Here is a 13170-nt window from a genome sequence, read left to right on the forward strand (position 1 = left end):
AATCACCCATCGATTATCCTAGGGATTAATTGAGCAATCAGATTACAATTGATTTTTCATTGGTAAACAACAGAAAATAAATGTGAGATGCTATTGATGTTGTCCTACAATATTTGTGACTTTGATCGCATGGGGCTTTCAAATGTGTGGCCAGGCAGAGTCAATGAAGATAAGTGTTCATGGTAAATTGTTGTATACTTAGGTTAGCGATTGGCTGTTCACTGGCTTACCTTTTAAGAAGTGAGGAACACGTCTTTATTCTATGACTCACTGCCAAAAAGTGAAAATAAAGAACCGCTGGTTCAACACATTGGTCAAAGGGTAAGTCTAAGGCAGAAAGCTCTCCACAATGAGGATGTGTCTCTTCTTTCTGGTCGGACTTGGGGAACCGGAGCACCCGGAGGAAACCCACGCAGGCACGGGAGGGCACAAAAGGTGAAAAGTCTTTAGCAAGTGTCAACAGTGTAAAAATTGTCTAATGGAAAAAAAAAGGCAAGGTGTGAGCACTTCACAATAGTCGAACAATATAAGATTTAAGATAACAATCACGCTTTGATTGTTTTATTTTTTTATGAATGTGGTACATTTCCATCATGTCCATTATGTTAGTACAGAATAAAACAGACAGGAGTAGAAGATTTTCTGCATAAAAAAAGAACAGTTTTGAAGGGGGCTGCTGTTACTAATAATCATTGAAAATATACTGTCCGTATGTACACTATAAACACAAACTATAGTAAACAGTCAATTGCACAATTAGTCTCGTAGGTGACTAAAACAGTCAGAAGCAATAAAAGAAGCATGTATGTACTGTGATTTGAGATCTTAAGACAGTGGTGAAAAATTAGCGGCACATGAGCCAAACACGGTGATTCTAGAAACTGTTTTACAAAGCCCCAAAACAAAAAAAACAAAACAAAAGGTTCCCCATCCCTGTCTTAAGATAACTGATGGCTGTAATATCTTTGGCACCACATAGCACCCTCTACAGATGATGCATGACCATTTTATTTCCTCTTACTGGCCACTCCAAAGTAAGCCTTCTCAATTTCGATTTCAGCCGGGCACGTCTGTTTGAACTCCTCCCGCTCGTAGGCGTTGTGCAGGTATCGCCACACACCCGTGAAATGGGCCGGGATGTCAAAGCTGCAGTACTTCTTGGAGGCAACCTGGATTAAAACAAAAGATCATTCAGAAAAATACAACACGCTCAACCCACATACTGAGACGTAATACACATTTTAATTTCCATTTCCCATGCACATCATTTTGACCAAGGCCATGATAATCCCATTGATAATTGTAAATTATACGGTCTTCTCTCGCCATATCACTTGTTCACAATATTGCCGATTTCTAAATCTCCCATTTAATTTTCTATCATGGATTCTTCACTATTTTGCAGGGATTTCATGGCGGTCATCTTTCCCACACAGAGCCGTTATTACAGCATCGTGGAGCAATAGGAGCTGGGGTATAGAAGACAGAACAACTTTAAAAAAGTTGAAGTGCAATGTATAGTATTTTGTATACGTTACACAACTGCATGTCTACAGTAAATTAAACATTGTTAGCCCTTTTAACAAAACTGTTCACATTCAAAGTCACAGATACTACAGTGTAGAACGTGAGGATCCCACTGGACAAAAACATTAACTGCTATTCACATGCATAATTTGTACTGATATTATGAATAGAGTGTGTGTGGTATGGGAGGTTGCTGCTTTGCAGATTTTTGTCTTTGATGGGGAGTTTTGAAACGCAATTCTACTAAACTAGGGACTAATACAATATATATCAGATTATAAACCGCATAGCTTGCCAAAAATATTTTTCATATTTCAGATATAAAGCAACATTTTTCCAACTGACTGTCTCACCCTGATGACGTGCAGTTTGGGGAGGAGGTTGCAGTCGGCTAAAGTGAGGCGATCCCCGTCCAGAAATGTCCTCTTGGATACACTGACGGTCTCTCTTGAGTTGTGGTCGATTTCCTCGGGTAGGGGAGAGTTTAGGTAATCGTCCAGACGCTTAAACTCCCGCAGGAGGTTTTTCTCCTGAACTGTAAGTTCAAACATAGAGTTTTGTTTGGATTTTTTTCATCTCTATCTGATAAAACTTCAACTCAACTTCGACTCACAGGCATTGTTTGGTGTGTTCTTGATGAAGGCGGAAAACTTTGCAAAAATGTCAGCACCCACGTTAAAGGACTCTTTATTTAGAGGGCTGAGGTGAGGATACCTGCAAAGGGAGGACATTTGTCTTTCAACACGTTTCTCATTTATTGTTTCATGCACTCATTCTGGGACACTTCATTAGGAACAATGTAATTGAGAAATATACCATAAGAGATATCTTTCCAACGATAACAATGGTATGAACACTACTTGTTGAATCCAGCGCACTAATCAACTTTCCTATTCAACGTTTTCTCTTCCTGGTGATTTGAGATCGCCTTGTTTTTCAAACCAGAAAATAACAACATAACATAACAAGCTCTCAAAAAAAAACATTTACACCATAGTACCATCCAAAAAAAATACTGAGTGCTCCAAGTTCCACCATAATGAACAACATTAAACTAAAGTAGCGTACTAGGTCGAATGTATATAAAAACACTTTGAACATTAATGCTGTTCTTCAATATAGGCCCCTTCAAAGTTTGTAAACAACTTGACATCGGTGCAGCTTAGCTGGAGGCAAAAAGGTCCACAGCGCTCGCTTGAAAATGCCGTTGAGCACATTTCAGCAAGTTGTTTACGTAGGAATGGACGCCATCCAAAAGCGTCCATTTGAGTGAATATGTGAGTAAACTTATTCTCCACGACTGTCAATGTTACTTTATTGACTCTGATTGATGTGACGTTATATACTGACTCCTACGCCCTCACTCACAGGACTGCCCATCGTGCAATGGCCAGACATTTACACCTACCTCCAAAGATAAACTGAAGGCCTATAAATCATTAGAAGCCTATAAAGTATATAAAACTAGGGTGCACTATCGCAGATACAAATAACCATTCACACTCATATTCCCTCCGACAGCCTTTCTAGAGAAGCCTGAAATGAGTGTACTTGGAATTGCCACAGAAGCAGGCGGAGAATGTACTAACTTAGCACAAGAAGGATGTATCTGACATTTGAACCCTGAATCTCAGAACTGTAAGGCAGACATGCTAACCACTGGTACATTATGCTGCCCAGAACTCATCTATTGGACATCATGAAATGGTCGAGTATATTACCTGGGAGGGGCCAGCGTTTGCTCGAGAAATTCCTCGATTTTGATAAAGTCTGTTTTGAGGGTGCCGTTGAAGAGCAGGAAAGGTGGGTTGGTGCCGGGGGCCAGGTCTTTCAGCTCCTCGGGCTTCCTAAAGTAAAGACACCAACATTTGCCAAAACAACTTATTGGTCTTTGGTGTATTAAAAAATAATAACAAAAAGACAAAATATCCCTGTCTCTGAATTTGGAGTAGCCTCCTTATTACTAGGACCTGTTATGTGTTCTGAAACCCTCAATTATCAGCATCCATTACAGGCTTCCTGATCCTGTTTTTCCACCACCAATAATAAAACTTGCACAATGTTAGTAAGACCTCTTATACGTACATGCTGATGGTGTGAAGTGTTCTGAGGGTGTAAAACAAACAACATCCCATTTCCTCTTTCTTGATACATAGAGGGTCTTTGAGGACATAACGCTGACAGGAAGAGAAGTGCTTACTTTCTCATATCAACAGTGGTCACGGTGAACTTGACTCCTTTCAGCCATAACACCATGAAGAGCCTCTGGCAGAAGGGGCAGTTGCCCACGTTTTCACCGTCATGGCCGGCCTGCCGTACACACAAAGAAAAACGAAACTAATTTCTTTCCTGCTTGTGAACTTTCCAAGGCACATGTAGGGTGGGGTGTTTGCTGGAAGGTGGGACGCAGGCATTGTGTTGCGGCGGAAGATGTGAACATGTGCTCACAATGTGACAACACAGGCTATTTAAAGCAGGGACCAGGCACCAAACCTACTGGGGGGCTCAGTCGGGTTTGCAGAATTAATTAGAAAGTGAGAAAATACTGTTGTAGACCTGATGTGTTCTATGATTTGGGGAGTTGATTAAAGTTTTCAAAGTTATTACGAGTGTGAAAACGCAGTGAAATAATTTCAGAGAGTAGAGCGTGTCATACATTGATTTAATACACATTGTTTTTCAATTTCAAATACCTGGCTGTGTATGTATGTATGTATGTATGTACGTATGTATGTATGTACGTATGTATGTACGTATGTATGTACGTATGTATGTATGTATGTATGTACGTATGTATGTACGTATGTATGTACGTATGTATGTACGTATGTATGTATGTATGTATGTATGTATGTATGTAGTATGTATGGTTGTATGGTTGTATGGTTGTATGGTTGTATGGTTGTATGGTTGTATGGTTGTATGTATGTACGTATGTATGTACGTATGTATGTACGTATGTATGTATTTATAAACCCTTCATAAACCTGGACCCAATTTTACTATCTGGAGGGGTGTGTGCCTGTGTCGTGTTTTAAAAAGCCGAGACTCTCAAGACACGCCATAACTCTGCTATTGGCAAATAAAGCCAGAAAACATCAGTTCCTCCCTTTCCTCTCACATAGCCAAGAAAGCACATTTCACAACTCCTGGGCATTTTTTAGCTGTTTTTTGTGGGGAGGAACAACCTACTGGGGATGTACCCCACCCAAGCCCAGGCATCCCGTGACTGTAGAATGACTAGGTGGTATAGAAAATGGATGTTTGTTAAGAAACAAGGACCCGTTTTCTTGACTACATGTGCATGGTTGGGTGGGTGTGCCTGCATAAGGCTTTGGGGGCCATGCATCACACAGCATGTTCTCTGAACACTTGGGTCATGATAAGACTGTGCCTGTTCTCTGATAAAAAAAAAAAAAAAAAGCCACCGCTCAGCTGATGAATACAAACATGAAAACATCAAGTGTGAATGCAAACAAATCAAAAGGAGTTGTCCTTTGATTGATTATTTTGATTCTGTTCCTGGCCATTTTCGTTTTTAAAGTAATAGTATCTCCTTATTGGCAGACAGCTTTTCTCCCAAACAAAAACAAAACACGTGAAACCTAAAAATATTTTTTTTCAAATGTTGGAATTGTAATCAAAAATGAAAATACTGACCTTAACAAATAACTCAATGCTCGGCTCCTTCTCTGAATGTTGTCGCAATGCCATCCTGTCCCCAGAAGCAAGGTTTTTGATCACGTCAAAGTTGAATCAGCCTTAAAAATGAATCAAAAGAGCAGAGCAAAAAGAGGAGGAAGCAAATATGTCAAAGGAGTGTGAGCCACCTCAGGGCTGCTGGTTGTTTGGAGGATATATCTCCCTTAACACAGTTGACAAGTCAGTGGAGGGGGAGGACCCAGAGAAGGGGCGGGGTACGCGCTCATATAAAATCTTTGAGGACGGCTTAAAATAGCCACTTATGCACATATTGCAATACTGAGGAGTTGATAAAGCCGTGACTCAAAACACACATTTTATTGTGGTCAACTCACATTCCAATACGATGAGACATGTAAGGGCGGGATGGGGTAGAATAATTTCACCATTTAATACAAATCATTGGACATGAGGAGGAGACAAGAAATATTGTGTGTCAAGCAGAGGTTTGCCAATGTTTTCAAATACCACCTAAAAAATATGTGTCATTTTAACCTTCCAAGTGTCACTATATTGACCAATATTAAAATACAGCGTAGTATGCTCAGGCCTTCATCAAAAAGGAGGAGGACGTTTTATTCCCAAAAAGCATGTGTATTATCATTATGCACAGATGGAGTATGTATAGAAAAATAAAGAACTACTGGAATAATATTCCCATTAAAATGTATTGAAACTTCAATAAAAACTTTACTTGAATTATTATTTGAATACAGTTCTAAAAGGTTACAACGGGGTACCTCAAGTCACTTAGTATGTAATTATTTGTGCCAAAGAAGAATAATCTAACTAAAGGCTGTAGTCATTTGACTGCATTGAACACACTTCGTATTTATTCTCATTTATCTCACTGTTATTTATTTATTTATTTATTTATTTATTTATTTATTTATTTATTTATTTATTTATTTATTTATTTATTTATTTATTTATTTATTTATTTATTTATTTATTTATTTATTTATTTATTTATTTATTTATTTATTTATTTATTTATTTATTTATTTATTTATTTATTTCAACATAAAGTAACATAACACATTTCTATTTTGGGAATTTACCAACCTAAAGAGAGTTAGATTGGGCTAAAATAGTAATCTAAATTTAACCACAAAAAAGCATAATGATATAAACTCGTTATTATTTTCTTTTTAAAAATTCTGACAAAATTAGTAAATGTCATTCTGCAATGATTGAATCGCCTGGCAGTGCCTTTACAATAGAACTACGTACATAAATGGAAACCGATACTCATTTTGGGGATTTACTGTAAGTGGGTATCCCTTTGTAGAAATGGAGGAAATGGGATTCAAAACTCCCTTCTTCAACACTTCCTCCCATTACAAGGAAATTGAAGAAAAAAAACACACTAAATAATACCCAGTGCTAACTAAGTTATGCTTATCTGCCTCACTAATGATTTGAGGAGTTTTTATCACGTTGTGGGAGCGTGACAAATATGGATATATCACATTGAAATTCGTAAGAAATCCTTTAAATTAATGAATGATCCACTGCCAGAACTCGAAGGGAGAATTTCCGCTATCTGGATTATGCCGCTCTAGGATAGCTAGACGAATAGAATTTGACCCTTCGTAACAGAGTTATGAGTTACGTAACAGAGAATGGAATTCACTTGTCCAATAATGAGGGCCTGCCGCAAATATTGAATGAAAAGATAAGCCATCAATATGATGCCTACTCTGCTGCCATGCAGGGAGTGTTTATTAGCGACTGTGTGACAAATGATTCCATTCAAATGTATAGCATGCCAAGTGTTTGGTTATGATGGCAACAATGTGCTTGAGGAAGAAAAGCAAAACAAATGGTAAACGAAAAGTGCTGATTTTGGCATTGCTGTAAGGATATTCAGCCAGTCGGAATTTCCAGAGTCTTCCTGGAAACAGTGGAGAAACGGGAAATACGGGAGCTCGCCAAATGACCTTTCACTCCCGCCCCTTTCTCTCTCATAGACCAAATGATAGGAAGGTGCTCTCTGGTTCAGAGGCACACACATATCTCTGCTGCGCACACACAGCAACTGGAAGTAACATCCTGAAAAAAATACCTTATCTCGGCGAACAGAACCTTCTAGGTTGGCAACAAGAGAAACTGGATTTTTACCATGAAGAAAAAAATAAATCCTGCACCCAAGATAAAACTAAATTGTCGGACAAATAACAGAATTAGCACCATGACAACGAAAAACAAAAGTGTACGAAGGCAACAGCAGACGAATATCTATATCTATCCCTCAAAGTTAGCTGAGAAAAACTCCAGTTGCCAACACATCCTAAAGAACAATATAGATAATGCTTGGAATAAATTGTGTCTGCATTAGGCACTGAGCTGTTTAGGTATCTTTATCTCATCTTAATTTATTATCTTAACATATCTAAGGTGATTATAGAAGTATAGTATCTCATTACTTCTGTTAATCCATAAAGCACAATCAGGAGTTGTATCTGTATGTGCTGCAAGTTTTCATTCCTAATGCTAAATTCTCAGTGTGAAATGACCTTACGAAAAAAACAATGGCCTCATTGACCCACTGATCTCTCTGCAGGGCCATTAACAGAAAGGCAAGACGAGATTACGACAAAAGAGAGCACAATGACAGCGCGAAGGAGGTTCGGCTGGTTTCTCTGTTTTTTGGCTTTGAGGATCAACACTGCCCATTCAGCCCCTGATTTCTCTTGTAAGTACTCTTATGGCCGTATATTGTTTGACAAGTTGAAAGCAGAAAATGGATGTAATTTATGCAGGGATAAGCAGAATCAGAGTTAACCTTTTTTTTTTGTTATAACATTGCAAAAATTATTGGGGATGGAATTTGTATGACTGGCCCTATTTTTTCTTATCCTTTGATATAAAATGTTGTTATTGTTCAACAATAACAGTTTGTTATTGCTATTTTTAAATTCCATTTTGCAGAAAACTCCCAATGCACCGTACATTATATGTATATTAACCAAGTAGCCACACAACAACCATATGGGGTCAGAAATTCTTAGTTAATATAATATACATTCATTTGACATAAAATCATCATTCTCATTTCACTTAGTCATATTTTCACACACACACCCGCACACCCCAATTTAACACACAAGCATAAAATGTGGATGAAAGTTTAATCAGTAACTTACACCGTGGGATGGAGAAAAACGTAATTTCGGTCTCTTTGTGTGTTGTGACATGTGGAGAGATTGACAATAAAGCTGACTTTGACTTTGACTTTGACTTTTGACAAAGAAGTAGAGTTTAAACAGGAGAGACGAAGGTGGACTTTGCTCTCCCAAAGTAATACAATTGTAGCCTACCTTTGTTTGGTATGACTTTATGTGATTGTATTGTGAGCATTGGTGTGATATGTCTATTTGTGGAAGAAGTTGCATTGTGTGTTTGTGTGTGTGTGCGTGTGTGTGTTTGCATGCTGTGGGACGCCTAATAATAGTTCATTGTGGGCTTGTGCCTGGTACAACCCAAAATACACACACGCACACACACACACGCACACACACATGCACGCACAACTTGTTGCGCATACTTACATGTGTGTTCCAATAAATCTCAGTGCTCCACCCAACGATTCACCTCCACCCATTTGGCGACTGGGTTTTAAAAATGGTGTTTTTGTTTTTCATAGTAAATAACTGATTCATGCAATAAATTCATGTCATAACTGACACAAACCTAAGTAAAACCCGAATATTATTTTTACTGAAGTGAGCTCTAACATTCTGTACTTATGTCATACAACATTCTGTATATAGTATATCTCCACAATGTTCTGAAGAACCACACGGCCCATGCTTGCGAAGGAGACACACTCACCATTGAGTGTCCTGCCAGGACGTCTGTGGCCGTCTTATCAGCCTTCTTTGGACGCCGCGTTCCTCAACACTATTTGTGTCCCAGCCAGAAGACAAATCTAACCGAGGACGTAGAGTGTTCTTCTCCGGTCGCTATCAAGGTGAATGTTGTGGTAATGAGGCACATTTGCTGTTATGGGAAAATGATTGTATTTTGTGTTGTGGTATTTGATGTAGAAAGTGCTGGCAGAGTGTCAGGATGAGCGGTCCTGTCAAATTTCTGTGCTTGGCCCCGTGTTTGGGCATGACCCCTGCCCATTCACCAGCAAGTACCTTTTAGTGTACTACAAGTGCAGACCAGGTAAGAAGAAAATGGAGAGGATGAGTGGAACGTTGTCTGGCGAGTTGGCAAACTCAAATACTCTTAAAAATATTTTCTGCATTAATTCAATTGATAATATGATGCTCCTCATTGTGTGCACACCTTGGCCACCTGGGGGGGGGGTTATAATACCGATACAAATATACAAGTTTGTGGACAAAATCACAGCTATCCAGTAAGCTGCTGCAATATTAGACAATTTTTCACAGAGGATACAGAATATATGCCTGTGAGTATTGTTATGTCTTACTATATGTGTTGCTCCATCATTTGTGTTTAAATATGTTAAAGAATAATAACACCCTGACACTGATGCCGTTGCTTGGCATTTTGCACGATTGTTAGCATTGAGTTAAGCAAACTTAAAGCAATGCGATTGTTTCAAATACACAAGTAATATTACAAATGATTTTACGTGAAATCTCTGTGTCTTTCTGTAATTTCAGTGCACCACCGAACGAGACTGGTGTGTGAGAATGAACGCTTGAGGCTGGCGTGTAAAAATGACACCGTACTGGCCATCTACTCAGCCACCTTTGGACACCTGCTACATGGAAGCCCACTTTGTCCTCAGGGAGGGGGTTCATTGGTGGACATGGGTCAGCAACACTTGCAGTGCAACAAAGCGAGCGGTGTTAATAGTATCGTCGACGAACCAGAGCTCATTGTTTGACTTCTCTTGCGTTGGAAATCTGTGGTGTGCTAACAGAAATGCTACCAAATGAAGAGAATAGAGTCTGGAATAAACATAATACAACTTTCTTGAAACATTTAAGTCGTGAATGTGGATTCATGCTTCTGATATTCGGTTGACTTGACTTAAAGTACGAACTACTGGTGAAAGCGCTACAATTGTGCATTTCAGAGTGTTTGTCGGCATCCGCTCTGAGGAGGGTTTCTCGTCGATGTCACGGTCGAGCAAACTGTTCAGTGCTGGCTGACACTCAAACCTTTGGGGACCCGTGTTTCCCTGACACCAGGAAACACCTGCGAGTGTCCTACACTTGTGGTGAGAAGCCAACTGTCATTTAATACATGCTTTTTGTCACTTATACTTGCACATGATGCTTTACCTCCACCAAGACAAAAAGTGTTTACGGATCAGTGTTTTCCAACCTTTTTCTCACAGCACATGACTAAACAGATTATTTATCTAGTGCCCAGGTATCTTTTGGAAGACGTTGGAAGAGGCACAACAGATCCTTTCATGATTTCAGACTACACACATGGTGAGTGTAAACTGCTATACCACTACTACACACACATTCAAGTTTTTGGAAGCACACACTTTGATTGGCGTCTGAGCCTAGGCCCCTTTACACCTGCAGGTGGATGGTACACTGGCCCCACCTACAGGCCCCAAAATGTGCTACTAACCAACTTTATGGAGATGGTAGAAAAAATGTTGGGTATGTGTGCACTGATTTATCATATCAGGTGGTGTTCTCGGTATCTGATTTAGTATGCTGTTTATGAAAAACCAGGGACTGATTCAACATCACATTTTACTGCATGTGGCTTGCTCACCAAGTTTCTAACAGAGGTAAACAAATGTTTAATTTTTTAGGACTCAGATTTTTGCCGTGTGTCTGTCGGGGAATGGGGGTTACAGTATTATTAAATTGATGATTCATTATCAAGATGTGACCCTCAGAAGGCGCTACTTAAATCTGATATTAACTTGTTAATATAATTAAATAATCCCTGCACACTCACAGTCATACACCATCCCTTGTGATAATTCAACAGCAAATATAAAAGGATGATGTGTTTTTAGTATATTATGTTAAGAAACACTGACCTTTCAATTGTTTATACAAAAATTATTGGATTTCTGGAAAGCCTTGGGAACTGTCTCCCTGGAAGCGTGTGGGCTGAGCAGTGGTTCATTAAGGCATGTCCACCACCAGAGGTCAGGGAATGTGCTCCTTAGGGTATGTTGCAAAAGCATGTCATATGAATGAGATATTAAGACACTTGGGGAAAAAAAACTAATTCAAAATCCCAGTGGTGCAGCAACATCTGCAGGTACTTACGTTCAGACCAAATTGGGTTCAATTTTGGTGGTTTACTTCCTTATTTATTTCATTTGACAGTTGCATGTAGTCAACAGTAATTTGTGATATACCTGCTTTCCTTTTCAGGTGTGCCTGAGCGAGTGGCTCTGTATTTCGTCTCCGGGATCTGTGCCGGTCTGGTTTTCCTGCTCTGTCTCTTTGGAGTACGCTCCACATTGGTGAAAGACGTGAAGGAGCTTGTGTCAGATCTGCACGATGAGCTGAAAGCATCGAGCAGAGAGCACAAGGACCTCACGGAAGACCTCTACGACAATGACGAACTCTCGCTCTCAGATGCTTCGTCGTTTCGTCGCCTCACTCAGTCGTACCACATGAGGGATATGCTCGCTCCCGCTACGCTGACCCTGGAAATGATGGCACAGGGTGCTGAACACACCACAGAGCTGCCCAATGGAGATATTTGGCCACATCCAAACACCAATCCTTATGCCATTCACCAGATTACTAATTACAATTAATCTCATTTTTAACCCGACAGAAGTACCCTAATTTCATTCGTTCATCTTGAAATTTGATTACTTTTGCATAGGAGCCTGCAAAAGACACGATAATTCGTCCAGGTGCTACATGGTTTGTGTGCCCAGAGTTCCTGTAAAAACATACTGTTGTACCTTACGGGTGGGAATGTGGGGATCTTAAAAATGCAAAAGTCTCCTTGTCGTGTGTAATCTTGGACAGTGGTAACAGTTCCATGTTGGGAACTATAAGCAGTCCTGACAATTGTTTTTGCTTCCACCACAATGGCACAGGTTCCAGCAAAAACATTCTCCTATTGCTATTTGGGGGAATTTTGAAAATTCCTAGTCACATATTGTTAATCATTTTCCATCCATTATTAATGTTTTTTTTTATTATGGGCTGAAATCGAGGACAATTTACGGACTACCCACACCTACTTGGTGAAGGCATAGTATTTTGAATTAGTGTAAACTAAATATATCAACATGGTACCTAAATACACATGTGTTCCATGTCCTCAAGCGATTGTTCTCATTCGGGTTGTGTGTGAAGGGATCTATGCCAATTTGGGGAGAGGCGAGGTACACCACGAACTGCCACCACTTTCCGTCACTCCTGTTTGGCTTGATACAACACTTTCTGCTTTATTATTAAGCACAGGACTACTCCATACAAAAGGAGAAACCAAATCAATCACAAATTCCATTGCTTTCTGCAATGTTCCTTTGATTATGATAATATTACTTTGAAATATATGAGACATTGAGTCATTATATGAGTCATTTTAGGTGTTTCTCACAACCTTAAACTATAAAAGACATGACAGCATTGTTTTTTGTGAACGCCTTAGTGACACACTTTCATGTCATGAACATACCGTACCACCCCCAGACAGGAAGGTCTGATCTGACATTTGAACTGTGAGGCAGAACTACGAATCATTCGGCCCACTGTCCTGCCACGTCCACACAGGGAAATTTGAGTTGGCAATGTTTCTTAAAACAAGTACAGGCTGACAAGAATCAAAGTCAATAATACATTTTGCATTTTAGATCTAGTATAATGCTTTGCTACAAAATAGTTACTACTCTTTGTCTTCAGTCTGATTATTTAAAGGTTTTGTAACAGGTTTTAGTGGACCGAATTTACTTTTCTTTTCGTTCACACGAGGAGTGCAATGCGTGGCTGTCTTTCCCCTCCTAGCTTA

The 13170-nt window shown here is 39.4% G+C and overlaps 2 protein-coding genes across 2 annotated transcripts; one reads left to right on the plus strand and one right to left on the minus strand.

Annotated features, from left to right (window-relative positions):
- Positions 1–545: 545 nt before the first annotated feature.
- Positions 546–5393, minus strand: clic2 (chloride intracellular channel 2). Its single transcript, XM_061283863.1, has 6 exons — positions 5188–5393; positions 3728–3837; positions 3249–3374; positions 2141–2241; positions 1881–2062; positions 546–1169 (listed from the first exon to the last, which is right to left on the minus strand). Exons 1-6 carry the CDS (start codon positions 5239–5241, stop codon positions 1008–1010), a joined length of 735 nt encoding a protein of 244 aa, XP_061139847.1. The 5' UTR covers positions 5242–5393; the 3' UTR covers positions 546–1007.
- si:ch73-335m24.2 (protein eva-1 homolog C) lies at positions 5336–12158 on the plus strand. The gene is made up of 8 exons (XM_061266979.1): positions 5336–5444; positions 7796–7927; positions 9006–9205; positions 9282–9405; positions 9873–10025; positions 10292–10435; positions 10584–10655; positions 11571–12158. The coding sequence occupies exons 1-8, from the start codon at positions 5336–5338 to the stop codon at positions 11960–11962; spliced, it is 1326 nt and encodes a 441-aa protein (XP_061122963.1). The 3' UTR covers positions 11963–12158.
- The last annotated feature ends 1012 nt before the right edge of the window (positions 12159–13170 follow it).

The sequence above is a fragment of the Syngnathus typhle genome, linkage group LG1 (genome assembly GCF_033458585.1).
Source record: "Syngnathus typhle isolate RoL2023-S1 ecotype Sweden linkage group LG1, RoL_Styp_1.0, whole genome shotgun sequence".
Taxonomy (NCBI): Eukaryota; Metazoa; Chordata; class Actinopteri; order Syngnathiformes; family Syngnathidae; genus Syngnathus; species Syngnathus typhle.

Excerpts from the sequence above, each read along its gene's own strand:
- clic2 (XM_061283863.1), bottom strand. The coding sequence starts at position 5,241 with ATGGCATTGCGACAACATTCAGAGAAGGAGCCGAGCATTGAGTTATTT. Across the intron at positions 2,242-3,248 it reads CAAACGCTGGCCCCTCCCAG|GTATCCTCACCTCAGCCCTC; the intron begins GTAATATACTCG and ends CTCCCTTTGCAG. Across the intron at positions 1,170-1,880 it reads CCAAACTGCACGTCATCAGG|GTTGCCTCCAAGAAGTACTG; the intron begins GTGAGACAGTCA and ends GTTTTAATCCAG.
- si:ch73-335m24.2 (XM_061266979.1), top strand. The coding sequence starts at position 5,336 with ATGTCAAAGGAGTGTGAGCCACCTCAGGGCTGCTGGTTGTTTGGAGGA. Across the intron at positions 9,206-9,281 it reads CTTCTCCGGTCGCTATCAAG|AAAGTGCTGGCAGAGTGTCA; the intron begins GTGAATGTTGTG and ends TATTTGATGTAG. Across the intron at positions 10,436-10,583 it reads GCGAGTGTCCTACACTTGTG|TGCCCAGGTATCTTTTGGAA; the intron begins GTGAGAAGCCAA and ends TTATTTATCTAG.